Below are 26,066 nucleotides of genomic sequence, written 5' to 3' on the forward strand. Positions count from 1 at the left end.
CGGAGGATATTACTCTTTTTTTGTTTTAATACTAAAAAATTATTAAGAGATATTTTTAAACTTTTATGAACAGTAGACCAATGATTGCTACAATAGGCTGGCATATCCACAAGTGTAGTGTGAAATTATACACATCTCTAATAGTGAGGACAAGGGAGTGCTGCATGTTCCTGCTCAAAAGATGCTTCGTATTTTTGGTAAGTTTACAAAACAAAATAGCTATTCAGACCTTATTTACAAGTTCCAGTCTGTGGGGTAAATAGAAGGCAATGTTTTAAATGAATCAAGTTTAAAGAAGAAAAAAATTAGCTGCTATATTAATGTATGAATGGCATATATTGCTTTAGAATGGACAAACATGTACTAAGAACATGCACATGGATAATAAGGACAAGACACCGATTCCTTGTAAGCAGCATTTGTTAATATTCTGTTAATTGCAGTACTTCACTTGCAGACCAAAGGGATCAGAGATCTTCCCCTGTACCCTTGCCATTTTCACTACAGTTTTGCTGTTCTGGTATTTCTTAAAACTCCGTACTCAGAACTTGTCTGTCTTATAAACCTGAAGGTCGGAGCTGTCACTCTTCAAAGAAAATTATCTTGCAATTAAAACATTTGACTTAGTTGTTCTGTACAGGTCTTACATTTATTGAAAGGCAAGACATTAGTGAGGCTATTCAAGTTTGGTTTCCACACTTTCAGTTTCCACTGAACTATGTGCTGGTTTAACATCACACACACGGCATCTAACAAGCTGCAGGAATAGCTTTTTCATTTTAATGCTGAACCAACAGCAAAACCACCAGCAGAGAAACTGAGCATGTTTGGATGGTACTTATTCTTTATCAACCTAAAAGCTATTGCAGCTTCTTGTATCCACTCTTTCTAGGAACAAATCACTTAGTCTTCTGCCTTCTCTGTGTGATTCTCCACTTGTTTCAATACATCTGTTGCTTTCTAGAAGCAAGATATACTGCGTTAGTTGTACTGCAACACAACGTGTACTGTGGCACAAGGCAGGCACATTTACAGAGACATCTACAGCCCTAATTTATGAGCTCCAACAAATTGGAATATTTCATGTGCCAGTAAATCTGTCAAGTTCCTTTATATCAAGCCCCTTGCACTGCAAACATACCAAATCTTCCTCCTAGAAAAAAAGCCTGTGTTTATCAATTAAGGACTTATTTGTAAGAACTGCCAACAGCCCTGTTGAGAGGAGAGCTGAAATCTGATTTTCTTCTGAAATGATGCACTAAACCAATGAACTGCTGATAAGATCTTTATTTTTTTTTTCAGGGGAAAACAGGTAAACTCAAAAAATAATTTAGTCAGTGAGTAGTTTTTCTGTAAGTATCGGCAACAATTTACTTCTTATTAAAAGGGCTATACAAATATTCATTTAAAACATGTTAATTCAAAGCCATCAGAAAGGGAGGAAGTTCCCTTTGCTTTGCTTCACATGAATCCTATTTGTTTTTTGCTATTTTTCTGTGACAAATATGGATATAGGTTACCAATAGAAAACCAGGAACAGCTCTCTGAGCAACAAACTTGTCATTTCTTCAGATGTTGATTGTGTAGGGATGTTAACAGAGAGCAACTGCTGCAAAATTCCTTTTTTTTTAAGAAAAGTCTTCTGGCTGTTGACCTTCATGCCCCAACATCAGTGGCTGTAGCTGGGTATCTGTAGCAATACAGTTTGTTGTCTGCACCTCCACTCAGTAACAACTGATGAGAGAAGAAAACTGTGATTAATATCAGAACTAAGCAAAACAAGTACACAAGTCGAGGACTCAATTTTTCTTTCCTTTGAAGACATAAAAAGAAGTAATGAATAATGAACTGTTAATGCATGACTAAAACCCAGAATCAATGTGCAGAACCCTCCTCTTAAAATTACAAGTAAAGTTTTCGTAGGAACTTTGCTAAAGTTTTTCCTGACTTTTACTGACAACAGGAGCCACAATGAGAATCTTGGGATGTCAACAAAATGGGGTCATTTTGGTCATTTTAAAAACGTGTACCACTACAGTAGCAGGTAAGTTTCCTATAGAGGATTATATAGTTTCCCCCTTCTACATGTACTGGCATGCACAAGCTTCCACTTCATGCTGCCACTTTAGTCTCAGTGGCAGAAAATGGTGCCCTGGAACATGTATTTTCTCCGTGAGGTGCAGTGCTGTTCTCGTGGCTCTCCTTGTTTGGAATATCAGTATAACACTGAGTTAATGCTACAGAGCTCCAGCTCCCACCCTACTCCTTTGCACAGGAGTGTGGGGATGTGCTGCAGTGCGTGTGACAGTAACACCCGGTTATCAACCACAGCACAACTCAAACTTCCAGTTCTCTTGTCTTTTTAGGCATAACAGTCCATGACTGCTTTTAGCCCTCATCCTAACCACCACTCATAAATTCAGTAACTTGCTCTTCAGATTCTTACCCCTGCTTCTGTCCAGTCCACACACAAAACCTTGTCTTCATGAGCAGCCAAGTCATACAGAGGAGCTTTGCAACTAGTAAAAAACAGGTATTTACAGTCACATGTTTGAAATTACGTGAGCAATCATAGAAAATAGAACTGGTTCCTGGAAGAAATAATATCACAAAGCTATCGAACAGATATGATCAAGCAATTATAAATACTTTAAGAAAGTACAGATATCTACCATCTGTGATGTTTCCACTGCTTTCCCCAGAGCTGATCATATTAGTATTATCCTCTCCTACATCCCTGAAGAGCAAAGCAGCAACATCCTTCATCTAGTTGCAAACTACCTTGATACTGAAATTTAACCAGTGTTTAGGAACAGTTTATTATTTAGTTTCTTTCTTCCATGTGTGGATGCTGCTCAACTGTGTGCATTTTCCAGGAAAGCCATTTCTGTCTTCTGAATGCAAAGCATTTCACTGCTTGGAAACCTGTAATGAAGGATCTGAAAAGTGTATGAAGTGAAACTTCACACTGTTAGGATCTTTCCTTAGAAAGAGAATTATTTTGTTCCTTAAAATAGAATAGTGGTCAGCAGACCACTTGCTGTTCCTAATCTCAGTGGCAATGTTACGATTGCTGCTTTTTGCATGTCACCAAATGCTGCTGTTACTGCCAGGTAAGTCCCACTGGAGCACCATGCAGCCCCCTCAGATATTAAGCCACAGGCCCCCTAGTAGTGTAAAAGTATTTTTCTCTCTTTTATTATATGCCTGACTCCCAAAACCTAGAGGATTCTCACAGATGCCACAGGAGATTCTAATCAATGTCTCTGACTGCTTTTATTATTGAACAACAACAAAATGCAGGTTTATGTTACCTCCTCGTGTCCCAAAGCTTCACAATGTTGTCCAGAGAACCAGAGATCAGCTGATGCTCGTGGGTAGGTGACCACTTCACACATGTCACCCAGCCTGTGTGAGAAGTCAGAGACAGCAGAACCAAGGAGCCATCTGAACAGAAAAGGAGGAAAAAAACCCCAGACATCAGCAGATGCCAACTGCATATAAAATCCAGTGAGAAAAGCAGTCAGCAACTTCCTTGTGTTCAAGTTAAGTGTTTCTCCCACCAGTAATTGTAACTTCAAAAAATCAAAGCGAACTTTAAAGAAAGAGAACAAAAATTTAAGTCACACAAAATTCTGGGGAAGAAAAAAGCCTCCAACAACCAACCAAAAAAACCCCAAACAAAACGCAAGATGTATTTTCTTATAACTAAACTCTCTTTCCAATGTTTTTTCTAAAAGGTAAACAAAAATTGCTTTTATTAACAACATATAAGATGCTACAGATTTACAGAAGCTAAAGAAGTAAACATTGTTTACTAACTGTGGCCTCCCAGTACCTGAAGGGAGCCTACAAGAAAGATAAAGACTGTTTACAAGAGTGTGTAGTGACAAGACAAAGGGGAATGGCTTTGAACTCACAGTAGTTTTAAAATAGATATTAGGAAGAAATTCTTTACTGTGAGGGTGGTGAGGCACTGGAACAGGTTGCCCAGGGAAGCTGTGGATGCCCCATCCCTTGAAGTGGTCAAGGCCAGGTTGGATGGAGCTCTGAGCAACCTGGTGTAGTGGAAGGTGTCCCTGTCCATGGCAGGGGTTTTGGAACAAGACGATCTTTAAGGTCCCTTCCAAGTCAAACTGTTCTGATTCTATTCTATGAAATGTGCCCATGAAAATAAGTCTGGTAGGCTCAGTCATAATATCCACAATCCTATCAATCCTATCTGTTTATGATATAGAGTACCATGTCTAAGTTACTACTATTTCACTTTAATGGTGGTCTGACCAACCTAAGTATTAACCTTACAAAAAAAAAAAAAAGGTTCAGTCCTGCAACTGCACAGTTGAACATTAGGAAGTTTAAGAAAAAACCAAAGCAAAACCTAAGCTCAGTTAGATTTCTAAATTACTATGTAAGGAAACAAAAGATTACACCAGATTACAGAAAATAGATGTAATCTTTGTATTTAATAAAAGCCCCTAAGTGGCTGGTTTCAAGCAGAGGGACCAGAAAACAGTTTGAGATGTCTCCCAACAGGAAGAAGTTCTGATTTTGAAAAACAACTCTGAGACCATGCATGTTTTTAGCTCACCTTTGCTGCGAGGATCCCATAGCCTAATATGTCTGTCAGTGCTGCCTGATGCCAGACGTCGACACAGTGGTGAGAAGGAGAGAGAATTAAACACTTTGTTTCCTGTCTGTCAGAAAAGCAAACAGTAATTCTAAGAGAGGAGCTACTATTTTGTGCAACTTCTTTTTCTCTGAGCTGGACTTCAGCTGAACCTACAGACAGAGGATAATGATCTCACCAAAGTAGATTTGAGATCTCCAGTCTCAGCATCCCAGATTTTAATGGTGTGGTCCCATGATGCACTACAAATTTCTTCAGCATCTGACCACAGCACAGAGGAGACGGCTTCTGTGTGGCCAGAGAGGGTTGCCAGGGGAGTCTAGAATTTAATGGTGACAGATTGGATTGAATATCATCAAAAAATCAATTCTTTCAATAAATAAAAATGTGTCTGATTGAACACATCAGAAGTTTTCATACAGCCATGGGAAATTTTGTGTGGCCACACTTCTAAAGAAAAATCCTGGACAAACCTGGAGCTCATCTTACCCTCGTTAGTCCCAACTGTTCAGTTTTCTGCTTCTTCCGTGGTCTGTTTGCTGCTTCTTCCATTTCATCCTCTTCATCTGTAGGTACTGTGAGAGAAGACAGGCAGACATGAGCCAGAAGTTTTTGAATTCCATCTCCATGCAAGTAATTAAACAAAACCCCGTATTTACACTGCCTACAAATATCATGCAGGTGGATAACCATACCTGAAATTGTGTAATTAACCAAACCAGTAACTTAATATAGCCTTACAAGCTTACATCTTACCTGCAGACCAGATCTTTAACATCTTATCCCAGGATCCACTGCAGAACTGTATGAACAAAAATATTTGGTTAAAAGTTGATCCAGCCAGCCCCTTGCAAGACAGAACTACTTGAAAAATTACCCAATGGTTATAACACGTGAACAATTGTGCTGGGATCCTAAAACAAACAAATGTTTGGCATAGATAAAATTATTCTTTTTCCTTCCTTTGTAGGGAAAATATCTACTAAATATCTATTTCCTTCAGCGCCAAAAGGTTTTACTTTAACTTGTCTGATAGAGTCAAGCTGGGAGCAATAACTCCACCTCTGATGCGAGTGCTTGTAATTGTTGAATTCCTGCATGAAGGGAAAGAACCTCTTTACCCACCTACTTTTTCTGAGTACCACTCTGGAAGTTTTTTTTCCCCCACCAAAACCATTGTGAAAATTTAGGTCAAATTTGAAAATAGCTCACCATAACACAAAATTCACATGCATTTAAAGTAAAATATACTTTAAAACAACCATTTAACTTGTTTTCCAACCTAAAGGATTCTATGATTCTATGGCTTAGCATTGATATAGCACTCCTAATTCTCAGTAACCACCTTTATAACAAGGCTGGAAACTTATCAGTGTGTCAGTCCGAAAAACATTATGACAAGTACCTATGCAGGGACAAAAAGACGATTTTTGGGATATGGGCTGCTAACATCCCCAAATACAAAGGTTTCTTTCCCGGAGTCACTCACTTTGGTTTTCGTACAGTCCACAGCTATGGAGTCTACACTCCCAGCATGTCCCCTGCAGCAGTGAAGGGCTTTCACTTTGTTTTTCTCCATGTTCCACTCCCACAGCAGGACAGTTTGGTCCATAGAAGCACTGAGTAACAGGCACGATAAACTGTCTGAGGAAGAAAAAAGTTACGCTCACACCCAACTCAGCCTTCCAAAGTCTTTATAGTCTATAATTATTCTAATCAGAGAAGAAATAGCAGCTGGATAGAAACTCGTATGTATTTCAGTTTACATCATGTTACCCTGCAAGTACAATTAATATATTTACCACTATTTACTAATGAAGACTGCAAGGTGGATAGACAAGGTACACGTTAAAGTAATTATATTCATTACCGTTAAAAAACTATTTTAGCCACACCATGACTTCATTTCTAACACCACTGACAGAGACCGAAATAATTATAGCATTTAGATAATTAAATATTCATGGTTGAGGAATGCTGACATTTCTCCCCCAGTAACTCAAAGTATTACGACTGCCCTAACATATATACTGACCTTGTTTCACCCAGGCCACATCCTTCACTACTTCTGTATGCCCAGCTATTGTCATGATGGATTTTCCTTCCAAAGACCAGACTCGAGCAGTCTGATCATAGCAGCCAGTTAATATCCTACAGGGTACAGAATTTGAAACATCATTGTCTTTAGGACCAACAGTGTTTTTATGAAAAAAAAGCCTCAACCAGAAACTTGGAAAAATATTAGCACAATAACTGGTTTAAAAAGAAATAGCTTGGAAAAGTAAAAAAAGTCTTTTTGTTACAGAGCAAAGCTTCATTAAAGCCTACAAGCGAGGGGCTAGGAGTACAGGCCAAAAAGAAAAGCAATGAGAGTACTGCATATTCTGGTAAGTGAAAATCACTTATATAATTTACATAATTTAAAATTTAATTTGTTGTTTCTAGTATATTACTAGAGGTTCTCAAAGCATTTTCAAACCATTGCTTAACATATGAACATCATCTGGTTGACTGGGAAATGAATGTGAAAACACAGTAGAATAAGACAATTATGGCTGTTTGGCTTTTTTTAAAGATAAACTCTGCATAAAGTTACACTATTCTATTTGTTGCTAATGAGCATCACATTGGAAGTCAAGGGTTTAAGCAAAAGAGATGAGGAAATATCACTGTCCTTTAAGAGAAAGGATAGTAAACAGCATTTGTTTTGTTTGTTTATATTAGCAATACCTCATGTTCAGTGACTGGCTTTTTTCTACTTGTGTTATAGTTATTGTCAGTGAACTGCTTACAAAAGCAAGTAGCTGATTGACTTGCCAGGTTAAAAAAAATAAAACAGAAACAGAGCAAAGAGGGGAAAAAACTCCACCCATTTAACACTATGGAGGAACAGGAACAAGCAAGACAAAACTTAGAATTGGCTTAGTGTGGTACCATTCTTCAGTGCCTTGAACAGAACTGATCCAGTCATCGTGGAAGATGCATTCTTCTGGCTGAGGGGCCATATATTTCTCCACATACTCTATTTCCACCACTTCTTCCTGAGCTCACAGAAAAAATACTTACTTATTGAGGTTTTGGTTTTTTTAATCAGTAACAATAAAATTTAACTGTAGCATTGGTACAAATACACAAAAGCAAAGATCTCGGTACCTAAGTCCTTTGCCACAATAGTGGAACTAAAGTCTTTAGAAAACAAGTGTGAATTATATTGCTTTCCGTATTTTTATCAAGTTACTATTAATAGCAAGCTGGAAGCAAAAGCAAGTAATTTTGCTCTTCTTGAATGCTCTTCTGTATTTACCATACAAAACTGGTGTCTACAGCACTTCACAACGTTTTTCTAGAGGTAATATTAACCTTCCCCATTATCCCCCAATGTAAGAAACAAAAACATATTAACAATGAAGTGAATAAAACAAGAATTTTCCCTCTGGACTGTATACAGACAAAAGAATGGGTAACGATGTTCCTTGCACTGCTCAGTCCCATAGTCTCTGATCACTTTGCAGTTCAGAATGGATTTAAAAATACATGGAATTCTCCCGGGAAAGTCATAAAAGAAGTAAAACCAAGCAAGGAAATCTACCTAGTCAGGATGATAGTGTAATACCTAAAGCAGATTGAAGTAAACTGGCTAGGTCTGTTCTGCTGCCCAAGGAGGGGAGAAATTGAGTATAACTTACCGTGGAGATATTTTCCATCTCCATGTGTGTGACCAGCGGCACTCGCAAGAACTGGCCATTGATAAGGAAATCAAATTCCACATATTTGTGATCCTCTAAAACAAATTAGGAAAAATCCATGTTCAGGTGTCACTGTTTATTTGATACCATCAAGAACAGCATCATTTTGTGGCTAGTACAGGAGAAGGAGACAGGAAGAGGTTAAAAAAAGACCAAAACAAAACTGAAGAAAAACCCCCAAACCAACCAAAAATGACAGAAAAAAAAAACCCCAACCAAATCAGTTAGTTTCTTCTCCCAGTTTTAAGTGAGTAGCCCATGAATCCCAGTGGATTATTTCAGAGGATGGAAAATTTGCTGTTGGGGTTCAAAGAGTTAAGTTCACCTCTTATTGTAATTTTTCTGTAGCTATGTGTAATCAAACCCCAGTGGTGCTTCCATACTGTTCTGTATGGGTCTTGCCACTGCTAGTCCACATCTTTGTTACCATCAGCTAGAGCCCTGTATTTGTGGCAGCAAAATGAAAATCCTAGGAACTTTTGGTTCACACTTCTCCCTCTGTAATGGCATAGTTGACAAAGGCCCCACATTTTGGCAGAAGCACTGCACTATGCACTAGCTTTCTATTCAAGGTTGTTTGCGACTTCATGGGTTAAAAGCAACTTGCAGAAGACTCAATTAGATACCATTGGTCCAGTTTCTTATAGAACACGGGATTTTTCAACAGCATTGCACAGGTGTCTTTCCCCAGAAAATCTTTCGAGTCAGTCAGGCTCATTTCAGCTGGCACTGACAGAGTGGCTGAGCTTTTCTCAAAGGCTTTCATAAAACCCAAACCTTTGGTTTCGTCAGTTCTTGTGCCAGGTTTTGGGCAGCGCTTCCACTCCCATCTGCTGTGGCAGCCTGGCCTGTGGCGCTGGGCACACACTATCCCAGCCTCTGGAGCATCTCTCCCGGGACTGCCGTCCAGCCCCGGTACCTGCGGGGTTTCAGACGGAGTTCCAGGAGTGCCTAACTGCGGGCAACCAGGCCCAGACAGCGGGGCAGGGCGGGCTCAGGCTGACGCCGTCCCCGCCGAGGGTCCCCGGGTGCCCCGACTGTGACAGCCCGAGGTTCTGCGGCGGCACCGGCGCGGCCCGGCCCGGCCCGGCCGGACACGGGGGACACCGGGGGGCTCCGCCGGGCACCGGCACCGGGGGAACTGGGGGGAACCGGCTCCGGCACCGGGAGAAACCGGGGGGCTCCGAGGGGCCGCCCCCGCCGCGGTACCCACCGTGCGCTGCCGCCAGCAGCTTGTTGATGAGCTGGCTGAGGTCGGAGGTCTCGGAGGCCGCGGGCACCGAGAAGGGCACATCCTCCACGGCGAACCTGCGGGCACAGCGCGCCGTTACCGCCTCCGCGTTACTCGCGCCCCGAACCCACCCCCGGCCCGCGAGGGGCGGCCCCTCACCTGCGGTTTTCGGTGCGGAACCGCGCCGTGAGCTGCGCCATCGCCGCTGCTGTCGCTGCTGTCGCCGACACCGACCACGTGTCGTGACGAGCCCCCTCCCAGCCCCACGCGGCCGCGCGCCTGCCGCGCTCCCGAGACGCCGCGCGCGCCGCCGCCTTCCCGGCGCCCCCCGCGCGCCCCCGCCCCGCTCAGTGCCGAGGGCGGGCGCGCGTGCGCGGAGCGGCGGCGCGCATGGCGGAGCTGCGGCGGGAGCCGAGCCCAGGTGGGGGAACGCGCCCCCGGCACCTGCCCCCGGCGCGGCGGCACCGGGCCGGGCTGTCCCGCTAACCCCGCCCGGGGCCGCGCGGCGGAGCGGTGTGACGGGCGCGGGCCGAGGGGGGAGGCGCCCTCTGCGCCCCTCAGGGCTGGGGCGCGGGGGGCGCGTCCCGGGGGTCGCTGGCAGGCGCTGGAAGGGCTCCCGTGGCCGCCCCTCAGCGGCGCTCTCGGCGCTGTGCCCCGGGCGGGCGGCGGGGGCAGCTCCTCGTGTGGCGCTGAGGGGCGCCGGAGTGGCGGTCTCTGCTTGGAGTAACTCGGGTTGTGTTTCTGTGCACGTCGAGCGACACACCCACTATAAAGTGCCTGCTGGAAGTAACAAACCCAAGGCGCGGTGGGCTTTAAAAGAAGCTGTAAGTGAGTTTGTGTTTTGGGAGAAGGCTGCTTGTGTGAGGACCTGCGGTGTGCTCGGGTTACGCGTACATTTTTTCCCACCTTTTTGACAGTCGTTCGTGGTCTCTGGTGAACAGCTGGGCTTTACCCGGTGGTGACTCGGGTTGTGGGGACTCCTGAAAGAGGTTCAGAAGTGGGCAGGTGTTGGTTCTTGTTTTGTGAGACTCTGAAATCTCCTCTATTTCTTAACTATACTTCAAAGATCTAACGTGGTCAGCGTAAGTGATAAGGGTGCATCTTCCAGTTTACCGGTGTTATCTACACAAAAATCTCTTGAGAAACCTCTTAAGTGGAAGCCCCCAGTTCTTCTTAACAGCATCTGCCTGCTCTTCCATGACAGAGATAAGCTAGATCTCAAACCTGGTACAAGTTAATATAAAGCTAATTGTAACTCCTGTACTTAAGAGTATCAACTGTGCCCTAATTTCCTCCCTGATATGTAATTCGTGCCCCCTGTGAATTTGTTGCATGGTTGGAGAGTGGCGGATGCCCTTAGGGGGAACTTTTTCAGAGAGCCTGTTTGATTTTATAAAACTTTAGGCATTTCTGGGCTGCTTATAAAAAGAAACTGGATAAATATCACTATATATTTATCCTACTGCTGTATTTTTTCCCCTGAGCTTTGTTATTAACCATAATAGATAGAGGATATGTCCCAAGACAGCTGTCCTTGCGTTCTGTTGCTGGGTTCCAGCATGCTCAAAGTATGTGCCATCGGTATCTCTGGAACAGACTTAGTTTATCTCAAAGAACTAAATGTGCTGCTTTAGCAAAACTGCCATGTCTTCTTTACATCTTCAAACTGAGAGGAAATGGTTGAATGATGATGAAATCTAGTTTTCTGGTTTTTTTTTTTCATTTGCTGCTAACATGCCTCAGGCATCGTAACTGAAACACCTCATAATTTTTCGCAGATCCAAAGCTCCAAAATATTTGGTAAGCATGAGGTAACTTCACTTGGAACTTGGTTTGGAGTGTCATCACTTGAAAATTGAATGGAAAAATAAATCTGCTTTAGATTAAAGTATTAATATATTGAGCATATGAGCAGCTTAACTTCTCAATGTTGTTTGTATCAGCAGGATGTTGTTTGTATTCAGCTTCAAAAGCCAAGGAGATGAAGATTTACTTTGCCTGTGTCCTTTATGCCTTTGCAAAGCAGCATAAATTTGTGCTTTCAGAGTTATACGGTTCCTTTCAAGTTACTCTCTTGCCTTTAACATTCTCCTTACTAAAGCTGTAAATGGTTGAAATACCACAGCCAAGAAGGTCGATCTTGAGGAATTTACTTGCGTGGGGTGACGAAGAAGCTGGTAGGAATCATGTGCTAATATAACACAGCCTGTCTTTAAAGTAGGTACTGAAGGGAAGAATCCTGAACACTTTTCCCTCTCCTTCATCCCAAACTGCAAGAATTAAGTTTTCTTCTATTCAGTTGGGCATATTATGTGTGTAGTCTAATATATTAGTACACTTCTAACGTAGGGGCCAAGTTAATTGTCATTTTGTCTCATTGCTTGTGAATATTTGGGATTGGTCACTGCTTTAAAGGGTGTACTGTGTCCCTGAGAGCATCATCCTGTGGATGTGGCGGTTCACTGTCCAATGTTCTCTGTTTGCTTGAAGGTTTGTAGTGGGCAACTGAGCTTCTTAAAGCTTTCTTTGGGATAGGAGGTACATCTCTGAAGTGCTGGTAGCTCTGTCTTTTTGTCTTTCATCACTGGATTAATGCCAAATTTTGCTTCAATTTAGGTGTTTTCCTGCCCAAAGCATACTGCTGTAGACTAATAATAGTACTTTTATTTCATTTATATGTTGTTTTATAACCCTTTAAAACAAATGCTGTTTACTTCAAGATGTTATGCATGATGGAGTTGTATCATGCAAATTCTGTCTTTTGATTATGGAAGTAGGTGAATAATGTATTTGTGTGCAGTGCTGGCATGTGTTTAAATATCAAGCGTTCTCTGGATGTGTACGGTTGTTAGTTCAGTGCTTATGGAAATATTTAGATGAAAATGATGGGAGGGTGTATATGTGTTTTGTGTCTGTGTGTGCAATGACAAGTCAAGCAAATTGTCTCATATAAGAGGCTAAACTATACTCCTGGAGCAACACACTGAAGTTTTTCTGCAGCGAGTAATAAAGGGGCAAGGATTTCTTGAGGACTTTGCTGTTAGATTGCAATGGCAAAGAAAACACCTGCAGCAATGTCTTGGCAGAAAGCTGAACTAAACTTCTGGGCTTTTTCAGGTCACCTTGTAATGAAAGAAAACGGAGCTGACCATGACATTGCTACGGAAGGACCTAACGATTTGTTCGTAGGCAACTGCGATGGTGCAGGAGAGTCCGAGACAAATGATCAGGTTTTCCAGGTGAGATACAAATGCTTTGTCCTTGTAGATGCTTCCATTACATCCTCTCTGATGAACTTAGTGTTCTATTTCATCAGTGCACTGGGCTTTTTATGCCTTTATGGTAACACAATTGTGTCTTTTAAAAAAATACAAAAGTTCTTTCCCTTTGGTTCTTGTGCTATTCAGTTTTGAACTGATGAATATCCAGATGTTGCATGTAATGGCAACCATCAGTAATTGTATTAATAGATCCTGTTAAAGTGCTGAAGAAAGACGTGTTTTATTGTGTTAACAAAAACCTTCAGAAAAAGAATACTTGATGACATGTCTTGGAGTAGGAGAGGTTCAGAACACTTGAAAATCCGGTCAAGTTGCTTAGTGACCAGATGTGTCAAACAAGAGTCCAGGGACACAGGACATCTGTGTAGGTATTGGAGAAGGGGAATCTTTTATTTAGCTATATATTATCAAATATTGCCAGATATTCCTATTCAAGGAGATTTCTGTGCGTGAATGTTCTTCTGCAGAATATTCTTTTAACATAAAATATCCTTCAGGTAGTGATTTAGTAGTGTGCTTATGGTCTCTGCAAAGTGTCTTTAATACAAGTAGTGTCATGTATTTGTTGCTGCTTTTCTGGTGTATTTTACAGTTTCAGCACAGGAGATTTATGCCTGCAGATTTTTTGACAGGATTATTTAGCGCAAATGTGACTTTTATATAAAATTTAGAAACATTTTTCTCCATTCTTTGATTTGTAGTGTGTAAATATTTGTAGTGGGAACGTCAGAGTTCTTTGTGCAATTACTGCAAGAGATATAACAAATTGCAGCCCTTCTTGCATTGGCCAAATGACAGCATGACGTGTTGTTGTACATAAGGGCTGCCTGTTTTCCATTATTTTTGTATGCTTAATGTTTATGTTGTTAGAGTTTCAACAAGGCAGATATCTGAGCCCATGCACTTAAATTTTAAAAAAATGGGACGTATTATAAGACTTTCATTCTGCAAACTTGATAAGAATAATATTTATTTTTTTGAGAATTTGAAAATCTGATTCTTGGCCTTGTGCTGTACAATTCTTGGATTTGAACTGGAGATTGTATTGATTGTGCTTCTTCTGTGGTAAAGAATTACAAACATGTATAGAGATTTTTGTCTTCATAGCTAAATGCATGTATCTAAAGGCCAAGTAGAATAGTATCTAGGATTTCTTTTCGAGTTAAATCAAGTTGGTGAATGTTTTACAGTTTCATTTTTGGTGCAAGTTCTCTCAGTTTCTGGGTAGACTTGAGGTATTTTAAAGTGATAATTGGTTTTGGGGAGCAGATTTCAAGCAGAAGGGGTTTATTCTGCCCTTAGCAGAGAGGGTTTGTTCTGGGAAGCAGGAATATGAATACTTTTTCACCTTGGAAATGGAAATCAGAAGTAGAACTGCTAGTATTAGCCTCTTGATCAGAAGGACAAAAACTCCCTCCAAGTATACAACACAGCACACTGGTTTTAAATGTTCTTTTCCCTTTCTTTTTTTTTTTTGTTTCCTAATAGAAGTTGCTACTCAAAGTACATTTTACTGTTTTTCCTCTGTGAAAGCATCTAACGTGCATGGATTCCAGGGACCCACTGTTTGGCCAGAGTGACTCTCCTGCTGCCTTGCCCATCACAGTCCACCTCTTAGGCAGTTCTGCATCCTCGGCTGTGCCGGCACGGCCACCCCAGCCACGGGCTCCCTCTGCAGAGGAGTTCCAGCTGGCAGACCAAACCAGGCAGCCTCTCTGTGAGCTGCAGCCCCCAGGAGGGCCCAGTGCACCCATGGTGAGTGTGTCTGAGAACGGGGCTGGTGGTGTGTTCACAGACGAGGGAGCCCTTTGAAGAACTCTCTTACATGCTGCTTGTTTGTTGTAGCAACAGCTGATTCAGACTTTAGCAACAAGGTGAAACTTTTCAGTGGTTCAGTTCATGCTTCAGTTTCCCCCCCTCAGGTAGGCAAATCCTTCATGGTCTTCAGCCATTACTAATAATAAACAACAACATAACGTCTTTTGCCATTATCAAGCCTGGATGTTGTTGTGTATGAGATCTCATACTTCTACTGCTGCTGCATTCTCTATATTCCCTGGATAAGTCTCTTGTTTTTTCTTGAGGGATTGGAACATTAGCAATAAGCTAACCCATTATATTTCACATTCACCCTCACCCCACAATTAATTTGCTTAAAACATTGCTTTGTAATTTTAACAGCTGTTTTGTAAAAAGGTAACTCTTATCTAGAGGCCTTGGTTGGCATGTATTGTGCTGTCACTAAAGACACTTCACCCATTTAAAGTGTAATTAATCAGAAACAAGATGATCTTTTATGTTACTCTAGGTTTTGTAACATTGTTGGGAACAAGTCCTTTATAATTAACATCATAAGGAGTTACGTTTTTCAAAATTCTAGATAATTTAATTTGTATTTTTGCAAGTCCTGGAACTTTTCTTCTATCTACTTTTGCATTAAATACTGCCCAGAGAGGTCAGTTTCTCAGAAATAAAGGTCAAAATTTTTACATATTATGATTAATTTTGCTAGTCTGTGAAAGGGCTTACAGTGAATCCAACTATGAATGGCTTTCAGGTTTTTCATAGTATTGTAAATTTCAAAGAAATGTGTCATTCATTGTAGAATCATGTAAGGTGGTGGGTTTTTTCCTTTCCTTAATTCAGTTAAAGGGTTATTTTAAAAAGGGGAAAGTAATTTTAAGAAATTGACAGTAAATAGGCAGTTTTCTTATCATGTGAAACAAAGTTAATTTATAGGCCCTAATTCCAACCAAAATGTTTCCTGTACTGGTGATAATCAAACCCAGTCATGCTGCATGATCTCCATACAAACAAGTGCCATTCCTGCTTTTGTGTGATTGCCTTACAGATGATTGTTGCCAGCCAGTCAGAAAATGGACAGGTGCTGCATGTCATTCCTTCTGCTCAGCCAGGAGTGACCCAAGTGATTATTCCTCAGGGTCGGCTTCTGGATGTGACCAGCACGCAGGGTGAGTGTAACCTGTGGGACTTGAGGGTGTGAATTCCTGAGTGCATCCTGCATGATCTCTTTTTGAGCACCTTCTTTGTGTGTGTTTCCTTTCCTTAGTCAGCTGTGAGACAAAATACATCCTGAATCTGCTTTCTGGTTATGAATCTGGCATGCCACACACCACATTTTCTATTGGGCAAAAGCCTTAAGAAGAGCTATTATGTCCCCTTTCCGAAGGATATGTGATGGGTAGATTGAGATATCAAGCAGAATTGTTTCTTGCCTTATTTAGCATTGATAAGGATGTTTATGCTGTCAGACAGCTGTACTATCAGCTTCAAATTTTCACTGTCTGTTTACTTCATTTTGAGTGAAGTAGTTAATTCGTGTAGTGCAGAAAGACCAGGATGACATTAATTCTTCTGTTGCAGAAATCACTGGTGATGATGCATCTTTTGTGAAGCCAGGAGTGAATTGCCTGGTAGAAATTCAGTCCCCAGTGAAGGAAAATGAGATGTAACTTTCACTTTGTTGCAATATGATAATTGTCACATTTTAAGTATGAGGGGAGATGTACAACTAGAAGTGCAAATTTTAAGGTTTTCTCTAGAAAATGGACGTACTAAGATCTGAGAGTATTGATTATCTGCAAGCCTTGCTGGATGGCAAAATGCTGTGTACTAGTTTGCATTCACAGAGATGAGAATGCAAAGACTGAAAACTAGGTGGTCACATTTTGTTAAACTCTCAAAGGTTTTTTAAACTTTTTTCATTCTCTCTATGAAATTCTCAAAATCCGAGCAGTAGTTAAGTGCTCCTGTGGAATGATAGCTCAAAGGTAGGACTAGAGTCCTGATGCTGGGTGGATAGAAGATTTGGGATTCAAGTCATGATCCAGCCCTTTTCACTTACAGTTGGAGTGTAGTTCCATGACCTTGCATTGAAAGGCTTGTTCCTGCCCTAACGCTCAACCTTCCCTCCCTTTCCTCTCCTGCAGGGATAAGACCACTGTTTGGTTACAGCACAGTCTTATATTACTTATAAAGCTGACTGTGAGCCTTTAGTGCTGAAACAATTGTTGCTACTGTTTGTAAGCACTATGTTGCAATGCTGAATAGTATCTGTGTTGCTATTGTTCATCCTACATGGGACTCTGTGTCATAGTGTGTGAATACACGTTCTACAATAGTGGTAGAGGGGTTTTCGGTGGGATTTTTTTGTTTTGTTTTGTTTTTCCTAGAGACTTACTGTATAAAAGACTTTGTAGTTATTTGATCTTTAGCAGACAGTTAGGAAGACTTGTCAGTGGTTTACTATGAAGATTAAAGGGCAAGGAGAATGGCCTGTCAGCCCTTGAGTTTCTCTTGTCTGCACATGTTGGTAATGCAGGAAATGGCGCAGGCTTCAGTGTAGCTGTAGTGTCTTAAGGGGATGTCTGTGAGGAACCAGTGCTTTGAACCAGAGTGGTGGTGATCTGAGTGCACACGTACAAATCTTCTCATAGAGCTTTCTAGTGGAGTGATTTCTGTACTCTGTCAATAGCTTATCACTGTCTCTCGGGATGGGGGAAAGAGGCTTTCGTAACTGAAGGGCAAAAATCCTTCATCTAAAGAGACTTTGTGTTTTTTTTGTTGAGACCAAAATATCGACTGTCTACTTTCGCAGTTTTCCATTATATTTTTGTTTAACTGTACACACAGGCTTCAGTCTAACAGTAATTTTTGGCTTATGGATTCCTCCTTATTACCAAGAAAGGCTAAAACATTTGCTCTAACAGCATGTCAGATTCAATTATAAGAGGCCTGTTTTTCTTGTTTAAGTGTTCTTTACTAAGTACAAAGCAGTATCATTGCCTCATTTTTTCTTATTTTAAAAGCAGCCAGTGTGTGATTTGCAGCTGAGCAAAATAGTTGTGCAATCCTGTATGGATTCGTGGAAATGTAAGGCAGAGTAATTTACAAGTTGTTCTGATTATTTGCTTTGCTGTGGAAGGATTAATTAGCAGTTGTGTGATTACCAAAGTCCTTGAATAGAAGCAACCTTATCAAGTGTATCTGCATATGTGTGCCTGGAGTTAGAGTACTGATTCACAGCTATTCAACTACTTTATCATCTATAAAACTTCTTTCATATGTCAAAAGGCTTGCTTTTCCAAACATGAGGTTTAGTCCTAGCTGCTTGTTTCCCCATTCTTTGTTCAGTTATTAACCAGAAGACTGTTTTATTTTTGTAAAGATGCTTCAGAAGAGAACTGTGGTGATGGGAACCTGCAGACTGTGGTGGTGGCTGCTATAGCAGACAGTGCAAGCAGTTACATTCTACACCCACAGGCATCTCTCACTGTATCGAAAAAAACAACCACCAGGTAGGCTGGGAGTTAAAAGAATGAACAATCACTTCGATTCACTGTTAGCACTGTCTTTTTTTCTTGTGGTTTTGATTTTGCAATGGTTATCACAAAATTACCATGGAGTGGAGGTTACAAACCCTTAGTGTTAGTGAATGATGCATAGCTAACTGGGTTTTCAGGCAGCTTTTGTACATGCCAGAGCAGTGGAAAAAGCAATTAAAGTACCTGTATTCTATTCCCTGTATTCCAGACATAATTGGATATATTCTGACTGGAGTGCTGGTGGGCATTTAAAGTAACACAGTGCAAATTACTGAAATTACTTTCAATAAACACTGTTACTGCCAACCAAGAGTTGAATGTGATCCAGTGAGGGAACTGCAGGGAAAGTTGATGTTTGAGGGAGCAAAGTTTCTTGTAGGAGTGTACTAAAACCTATATAAACCATCCTCCCTCAAGAACAGTTGATTTTAGAGATTAATTTTTTAGATAGAGGTTTCAGTAGTTGGCATTAACTGTTGAGAGCCTGGTCTTTGTTCTCTGGATAACTTCTTTGGTTTCCTTTGGTAAAATATGAGAAAGTAGCTGGTAACAGTGTATTTTGGTGAAACACTTAGACAGGCACATTGATTAACAAAGCTTCTGAAGTTAATTAGTTGTTAGGTTTTTTTAACTTGATATCCACCTGATTCTCTCTCCATGCTAAATGTTGCCTACTATTTTAATTCCTGAATACTCTGGAATTCTTTTTTGCTTTAAAAAACCCTCAAAACCTCAAACCAACCGAATAGAGCAACAGCAGCAAAAAAAAAACAACAACAAACAAAAAAACCAAACAAAAACAAACAAAAAAAACCAAGGGAAAAAAACAAAACAAAAAACCCACAAACAAATAAACAAAACAAAACAAACAAACAAACAAAAAACTTATGACAACAGAAAAACTCCCAAAGAAGGTGTTTGCTCTGTGGACTGTAGGCTGGCTTTGCACTGGTTTATGCTCTTGAGAAATTGAGATGTGAAAAAGATCAGAGTCATCTCACTCCAACACAAATTATATGTGTTCAAGAAACATGTAAAATGAAGAGAAACAGCTTGTGAATGGATGTTGAGAACACAGTCTGTACATGCCAGAAAAATAATCCTGGAAAGGAAGCATATTTTTATAGACAGGAGGTGATGCACCTGTTTTGGAATAATAAACATTGAGTAGGCATTGTTTCTGGCCCAGGATTTAAGGAATGGAGAAACTAGGGGTGTACTTAAAATAGTTATTGGAGTTGTTTTTCCGTAATTTATAAAATATATTAAAATGTGCAGTGCTTGATATTGGTTTTAGTCTTTAGCATTTTCCCATCAGTCTGCATAAGAAAATGATCAAGACAATCAGCTGGTCTATTGTTGTCAAGCAACAACACTAAGAATATTGAATGTTTGGAGGTCTTGAATGTAGAAAACAGTGGGTTTTTTTAATACTTACATTTATTGTAAGTTATTTTAACAATGAAATAGAATATGAAGAAAAGGAAGCCCAGGTTTTTAAGGCATGTTGATACAATATCCATGGTTGGATCATATGCTCTAGGGTTATACATAATACACTGATTTGATGTTACCTGTAGTTCAGACTAAATTGTTGCTTTCCTGAATGTCTGTAAAGACTTCTATTATTTTTTTTTTGCTTTTTCAGGGTAATGGAAGATCCTTTTCACATCCCTCACCAGCCTTTGCCACTAAATACCCCTGCATGGGCACGCTGTCTCAGGAACTGTGAGGTGGGCCACAAAGAATTCTGACTTGGTGTTTTAGTGTCTTGATCTAAGATAGTGATCCTATTCCACGAAAGGAATAATTCATAGTTGTAGAAGTTGTGTTCAAGCTTCCTGGTATATAGTAGTGGTACTGCTAACACAGTTAAACACATAAAATGCTGTGGAATCCTTTTCTATTTTGAGAATGTTAGAATAACTGACCAGCAACAGCTTCTGAGGCAAAAAATATGCTGCTGAAAACCTGATGCCTTACAGTGTTGGGAAGAATCATTGTGCACCATGTAAGGACTTGCTTTTGAACTACAGGGCAAACTTTGCTGACCTCTGCAATTATTCATGCTAGTTTGTGTTACCACACAGAAATGAAAATTCATGTGACTGGCCAGTGTCAAGTCTGAGACTTAAAGCACCTTAATGTCAATATTTTATTAAGGATTTCTGTTTTATATATTCTATGTCTTTTTTTTTGTTTTTTGTCCCAGCAGGTTAGGTTACCTGTGCTTATTTTCTCTTTTGTTAAAAAGTGCTCTATCTTTATTCCCTGTGATGGCTTTTGACCTAAACAGAACTTTTCCTTTATTTGCATATTGTTAGGTATCTGCAGAACTGTCCTGATGACTGGATTCTATCAACAGCTAGAATGTATCCTAAGTCACTTAAAAGGAAGGGAGGGGAGAAGGGAAGACTCTTGAGAGTTCAACTACCCCTTCCTCCTGCTACCAGACTCTTCCTGATAGATGTTTATTTCACTTTCCCTTAATACTTTTAGTAGGAAATCTTATACTCTCTAGCTGCTTCATCTCTTTAGATATCTCTACCACCTGAGTTTTTTCCTATCGACTTGGCCACTGATAACTGGAAATTACCATTGCAGGGACTTAGAAATTGAATTTCTTTCTAAGTATCCACTTAGAAATAATTTTTAAATATATTAATCTCTTCCTCTTTTCATATACCATGTATTTCATACAAATGGTACTGTCTGCTCTTATATCCGCTTAAATGTTAAGAAGTCAGAAAGTTATTAGCAGGAATTTTTCCATGGTGGAGATACCATTTTCATAGAATCAGTCTCTTAATTCAGTTGGCCAGTTAGTTGGTAAAGTTCACTAAACTGTGTTTTTAGCACTATGTAGCACATCATCATCATGGCTAGGCTTTGCGAACGAAGATTAAGGACATACTTTCCTGTCTTAATATCCATATGGCTTATCTGAATCATTTATTATTGTTTTCATTTTATAGGAGGACTTGTATTATGATCTACTTTGTCTGTCTATTACAAGAAATTTCACCTGCTCTATTTAAAATTCACAGCAGCATTTATAGGAGAGTTCTTATTTTTATAGAACAGGAAATAGAAATATTATCTGTTTGAAGTGTTCTGAGGACATAAACATCTGCTTCTGCTGCTCAGCAGAACTGTTGCCTCTATGCACTAATCCTCCCTGATCCACTGGAGACTGCTAGGATGTATGTACCTTTTCATGGGCACAGACTAGAGACAATGGGATTTTGGGGTGTCATTTATCTTTCAGGTGTGACTGTCTTACATATTATTCTGTTACTAGTGACAGAACTGTGGGGTCCTACTGGAACTTGGAGGGGTGCTGGTAAATCTGTCAACTCACAGTTCCACTCTTGCAGTTGCTTGCCAGAATAGAGACAAACAGTGCTGAGGTCTGTGTGACTTTCACAGAAGATGTCAGCAGATGAAGCCACTGCACCCTAAAGGGCAGTGACTCCTTTGGTAGTTAGTACTGCAGGTAAACACAGAGAGTAAAAGCTACAGTTATCCAAATTAACACTAAGCTTTGTGTTTGATGTTGATTCCCTGACTGCCTTGAAATGTTCAGCTGTGTCTAGACAGCAAAATGCCTCTGGTACCCTGCTGCTGTTAGTTCACTCAAGGAAACTGCAGTTTTGGTCTATGTACTTTAGTGTAAGCTTTTATGTACCTTTGCTGAGATGAGGCCAGAGGAGAGAAAAGGAATTGCTCCTTTTTTTGGCTTGAACCTTGGAGTGAAAGGGTTGGAGAGTATCTGATTACTTCAAGGTAATTACTTTGTTAATAAAAAGTGAATTTAAAACCAGCTATTTTCAATAACCTACTTAGTTTTCAATGGTGTGATCAGAATGCATTTCCAGCATGTATCAGCATACTGAAATAAAGTGTAATTATAAACTGCATTAATTAACTCTACAAAGCTTAGTAAATTTATTTTTCTGAAGCAAATGGTCTCATTTGTTGATTTTTTTTTCCCTACTTGCAAAGCTCGTAGAGAGCAGGGATTTTATGTGCTTATGATTTTCTTCTTGTCCTCCTCCTCCTCCCCGCCAACAATTTAAGGAAAATGATCTAACTTGTGCAAAAGTAAAGCCAGAACAGGAGACAGTACCTTAACCGTTATTGCTACTTTTCTGGCACAACAGTTTTATCAGTCTTCTCATCTCCTTAGAATAAGGTCAATGTCCTATTTATAGTGACAAGTGTAAGATAACATTAAAAAAAACCTTATTGTGCAGTATTTATTGTGTGGAGTGGTGCTGTAATCCCTACTGTGAAAGGCAGCATCCCAGGTTTCTGTAAGGAAGGTAGTTCTGGTACTTCTCAGACTGCTTTGCTTCTCCTGGATTTTTCAGACCAAGTTTTGGACAGAAAAGTTATTTATAACTTCTAAGTAAACGATTGCCAACCTCTCTAGCTCTGCACAGCTGTGTGGGTGCAGCCTGTGCAGACTTTAACTGCTGGAGCAGTGTGCTGGCAGAGCAGGGGGTGCTGAAGTGTCAGCACCTTGTGGCTCAGAGTGACTCCCATGCAGTGGACACACAACCCTCAGTGTCTGGCCTTGCGCTCACAGCAACACCGTGCTGGCCCAGTTCATTCACAAGATCTTTGTTGGTTCTTGGTTGATTTAGGTTTTGCACAGACATTTTGGTTTTCTTAGATGACTATGCGGCAGATTTTAGGCAGGTGTCACTAAAGTATCTGTGCGATAACAATTTTAAAGAGACACCATTGCTGCTTTTTTTGTCAGTATTACTTAAACATCTGTCTGCTCTGTCACTGAAGGTGGCAAAAGAGTTCCATCAGACTTTGGTACTCATTCGGAGTGTGTTTGTCCCACAGACTGAGCTGGCAAACTACTCTGGGTGTTACTTACAGCCGGTTGCCCAACCTGTCCCTGAGCTGCATATGAACAGAAGGAAGCATGGCATTCTGAATTTGGGTGGAAAGTTCTCTGTCCCAGTAGTTTTGCTGATAGCTGGCTGGCCCTGGTAGACCAGCACTGAACCAGCTGTGATGGCACTGAGTAGCTGTAACTACCTGGAGTCTAGTTAGATGCAGTTTTTGTGGAGTTGCCAAGATTGTAGCAGAGTTCATTGCAACCATCATCAGTTTGCACATGGCAGACCTGGTATAGTATGTTTCTGTGTAATGTTGAGAATCAAGAGTGCATTGAATGCTGGGAGAGATATTATGCGGGACATTCCATTCAAAGTTAGTGCACTAAGTGGGTGAGACAGTTACTGGTGGTATAAGTGGGTGTATTCTGCTCCAGTGCAGTGGAGCATGTGTGTGTTGCAGTACATGCATAGACAATTATTAGTGGTTCAGAGATCCTCTGTGGCAGTCAAGTGAAAAACTTCATCTAAGGCAAAATTGTGTAGGTGGTGACTGTACCCAAAGTGTGTACTGGGGGGAAACCACAGGAGTGAAGTTGTCCTATGGAAATCAGAGTTGGCAGTAACTGTAACTGTGTCAGGGGTTCCTGGTGTTCTTAGGGTCTTGGGTGGCTGACAAGCTCCTGACCTCAGCGGAGACCGCTCTGGCGTTAGATCCTACATTAAATCTCTGTGAGGTACTAATGTGGGGACAAAAAACACGAAACACCAAAAATCTGGGCCTATGTTCTCACCTGCCAGAGTCCCTGACTGCTTTTGTTTTCTTGTGTAATGTTCAGCAGTCAGCTGGGTGAATAATCCTATTATTTCACCTCCTTTCCATGCAGAAAATTGGGGACTCGTACCGCGGCTATTGTGTGAGTGAGACAGAATTAGAGAGTGTTCTAACGCTACACAAGCAGCAAACACAAAGTGTGTGGGGGACACGCCAGTCTCCAAGCCCAGCCAAACCCGCCACACGGTTGATGTGGAAATCTCAGTATGTCCCATATGATGGGATCCCCTTTGTCAATGCAGGTAACTAACTTTTATTTTAATAACTGCTTTCAAAATTTCAACATTAGCTTCCAGCTGGCCATAAAGAGGAGTCTTTGTGTTGTTCCTTAGTGTTGGTAAAGTCAAGGCATAAACATAAAAAAGGAGCAGCTTGGGCATTTCTGTGACACAGTCTGAAGGAGCTTGTTTTCTGAAACAAGAGGAAACATGTTTTTTGGGTTTTTTTATGTTTTGTTGTGATTATTTCCTTTTGTCCTTTAGGAATTAGTTAAGTACTGTTTGATGGGGGTTCATGTGCTGAAATCTTTAAGGGGGAGGTCCCATCTGCTCTATTAGGACATGAAAGTGCTCACAAGGGTAAGAGCTTGTTCGCTTATTCTTGCCTAACTTGAAGATCTTTTGAAGAGTTTGTTCCTCAGGAGTCAAGAAACTATTTAAGTTGCAACCTTTAAAAAAAATAAATAAATTTTAAAAAGCAACCAAACAAGATAAACATCAACATAACTCAGCAGACAGATTTTTGTTTTTTTTTTTTTAAATGAACATGAATACTTCATAGGTTGGTAATTACATATTTAGCTCACGAATGTTATGTGTTACTAAGAGTTAATTTGGATATTAAATGAATGAGGTTTAATTGTTACATAGAGAAAATGATTGGCAGGAATGTAGGTTATGTGCTTGGGTTTTTTCTTTTCTTTTTCTTTTTTTTCCCTGAAAGTTACTGAAAAAGTGAAGTATTAGCACCAGTTTTAAAGCTTCAGCCATAAACTGTGAGGTAAAAGAAAACAAAGTCATCAAAATCTTGTTATTTTTAGTGAGAATTTTGGATAGTTTAAGCTTTTGTTAAACAAGGTCTCTATCAAACTGGTTTTGAGATTCAGTTTAGCAAAGACTAGTTTAAAGCTGTTGAAGTCTTTTCAATCCTGAAATTTACATTTTAAGTTTGTATGTTAAAATGTTTGTTAATGTTTGTTTGTTAAAAATGAGACAAGATATATTTGTTATACATAATTAGATTTTTTTTCATTATTTTTTTAATGTCATTTATTGCCCTGAGGAAATAAATCATTTGATATCTTATGGAAGCAGATTATGTTCTTGTTGTAATACTTAAGAAGGTTTTATTTATGTCACTTTTGGTATAGGCAGCTGCTTGCCTGACAAATAAAAGATAACTAAACATGACGTGGAAGAAATTTGGAAAACGTTCCCTTCTTGACCACGTTAATGCTTTGCTTGTCACCTCTTTTTTTAGAGGTCTGATTGGAAGAAGTCACTTACTTCAGATTTAGAGCAAAGCAGTGTTTGTTTAAGCCTGTCTGGTTTTGTGTGGGTATGCTGCACTGAAACTCTGTTATTTGGCAGTTAAGTTAGCTCTGACTTGCAGTTAAGAATTTATGGGACAGACTGGTCTGAAGTGTTGATTTAAGCCAGGGGGCTGGAAATGGCTGCTGACCTGCTGTCGCGGTTTAACCCCAGCTGGAAACAACCACAGAGCCACTCGTTCTTTCCTCCTGGTGGGATGGGGGAGAGGATCGAAAGGGTAGAAGTGAGAAAACTCGTGGGTTGAGATAAAGGCAGTTTAGAAGGTTAAGGAAAAGCTGGGCACACAAGCAAAGCAAAGTAAGGAATTCACTCACAACTTCCCGTCATCAGGTGTGTGTTCAGCCATCCCTAGGAAAGCAGGGCTCCCTCACCTCTAATGCTGATTTGGAAAGACAAATACTGTACCTTTGAATGCCCGCCTCTTCCTCCTTCTTCCCCCAGCTCTGTACGCTGAACATGAGGCCATATGGTATGTTCCATACCGTATTCCATGACTTTGGTCAGTTTGAGACAGCTGTCCTGGCCGTGTCCCCTCCCAGTTTCTTGTGCCCCTCAACCTCCTTGCCTGTGGGGTGCAGTGAGAGGCAGCAAA

At 40.6% G+C, this 26,066-nt stretch overlaps 2 protein-coding genes across 21 annotated transcripts in view; one reads left to right on the plus strand and one right to left on the minus strand.

Moving 5' to 3' along the window:
- Positions 1-1,272: 1,272 nt before the first annotated feature.
- Positions 1,273-9,939, minus strand: WDR12 (WD repeat domain 12). The gene is made up of 13 exons (XM_017834724.1): positions 9,767-9,939; positions 9,590-9,684; positions 8,317-8,411; positions 7,565-7,671; positions 6,666-6,781; positions 6,120-6,274; positions 5,387-5,432; positions 5,120-5,205; positions 4,809-4,949; positions 4,592-4,697; positions 3,315-3,447; positions 2,447-2,519; positions 1,273-1,734 (listed from the first exon to the last, which is right to left on the minus strand). The coding sequence occupies exons 1-13, from the start codon at positions 9,805-9,807 to the stop codon at positions 1,657-1,659; spliced, it is 1,272 nt and encodes a 423-aa protein (XP_017690213.1). The 5' UTR covers positions 9,808-9,939; the 3' UTR covers positions 1,273-1,656.
- CARF (calcium responsive transcription factor) overlaps positions 6,811-26,066 on the plus strand; it is a 50,089-nt gene continuing 30,833 nt past the window's right edge. For 15 of the 20 annotated variants that reach the window (XR_001877925.1, XR_001877924.1, XR_001877923.1 and 12 more), the window contains exons 1-7: positions 9,991-10,028; positions 12,725-12,846; positions 14,422-14,643; positions 15,740-15,860; positions 18,077-18,206; positions 19,882-19,966; positions 23,977-24,166. Coding sequence is in view for 8 of the 20 variants with exons in the window: in XM_017834525.1 (XP_017690014.1) it covers positions 9,998-10,028; positions 12,725-12,846; positions 14,422-14,643; positions 15,740-15,860; positions 18,077-18,206; positions 19,882-19,966; positions 23,977-24,166 (901 nt within the window). In the remaining 12 variants the exon portion in view is untranslated. Of the gene's footprint in view, positions 7,018-9,990; positions 10,029-10,315; positions 10,432-12,724; positions 12,847-14,376; positions 14,644-14,733; positions 14,811-15,739; positions 15,861-18,076; positions 18,207-19,881; positions 19,967-23,976; positions 24,167-26,066 lie in introns of those variants that run through there. The other 5 variants (XM_017834578.1, XM_017834602.1, XM_017834587.1 and 2 more) reach the window with 5 other exon arrangements.

The sequence above is a fragment of the Lepidothrix coronata genome, unplaced genomic scaffold, assembly GCF_001604755.1.
Source record: "Lepidothrix coronata isolate B3197 unplaced genomic scaffold, Lepidothrix_coronata-1.0 Scaffold7, whole genome shotgun sequence".
Classification (NCBI taxonomy): domain Eukaryota; kingdom Metazoa; phylum Chordata; class Aves; order Passeriformes; family Pipridae; genus Lepidothrix; species Lepidothrix coronata.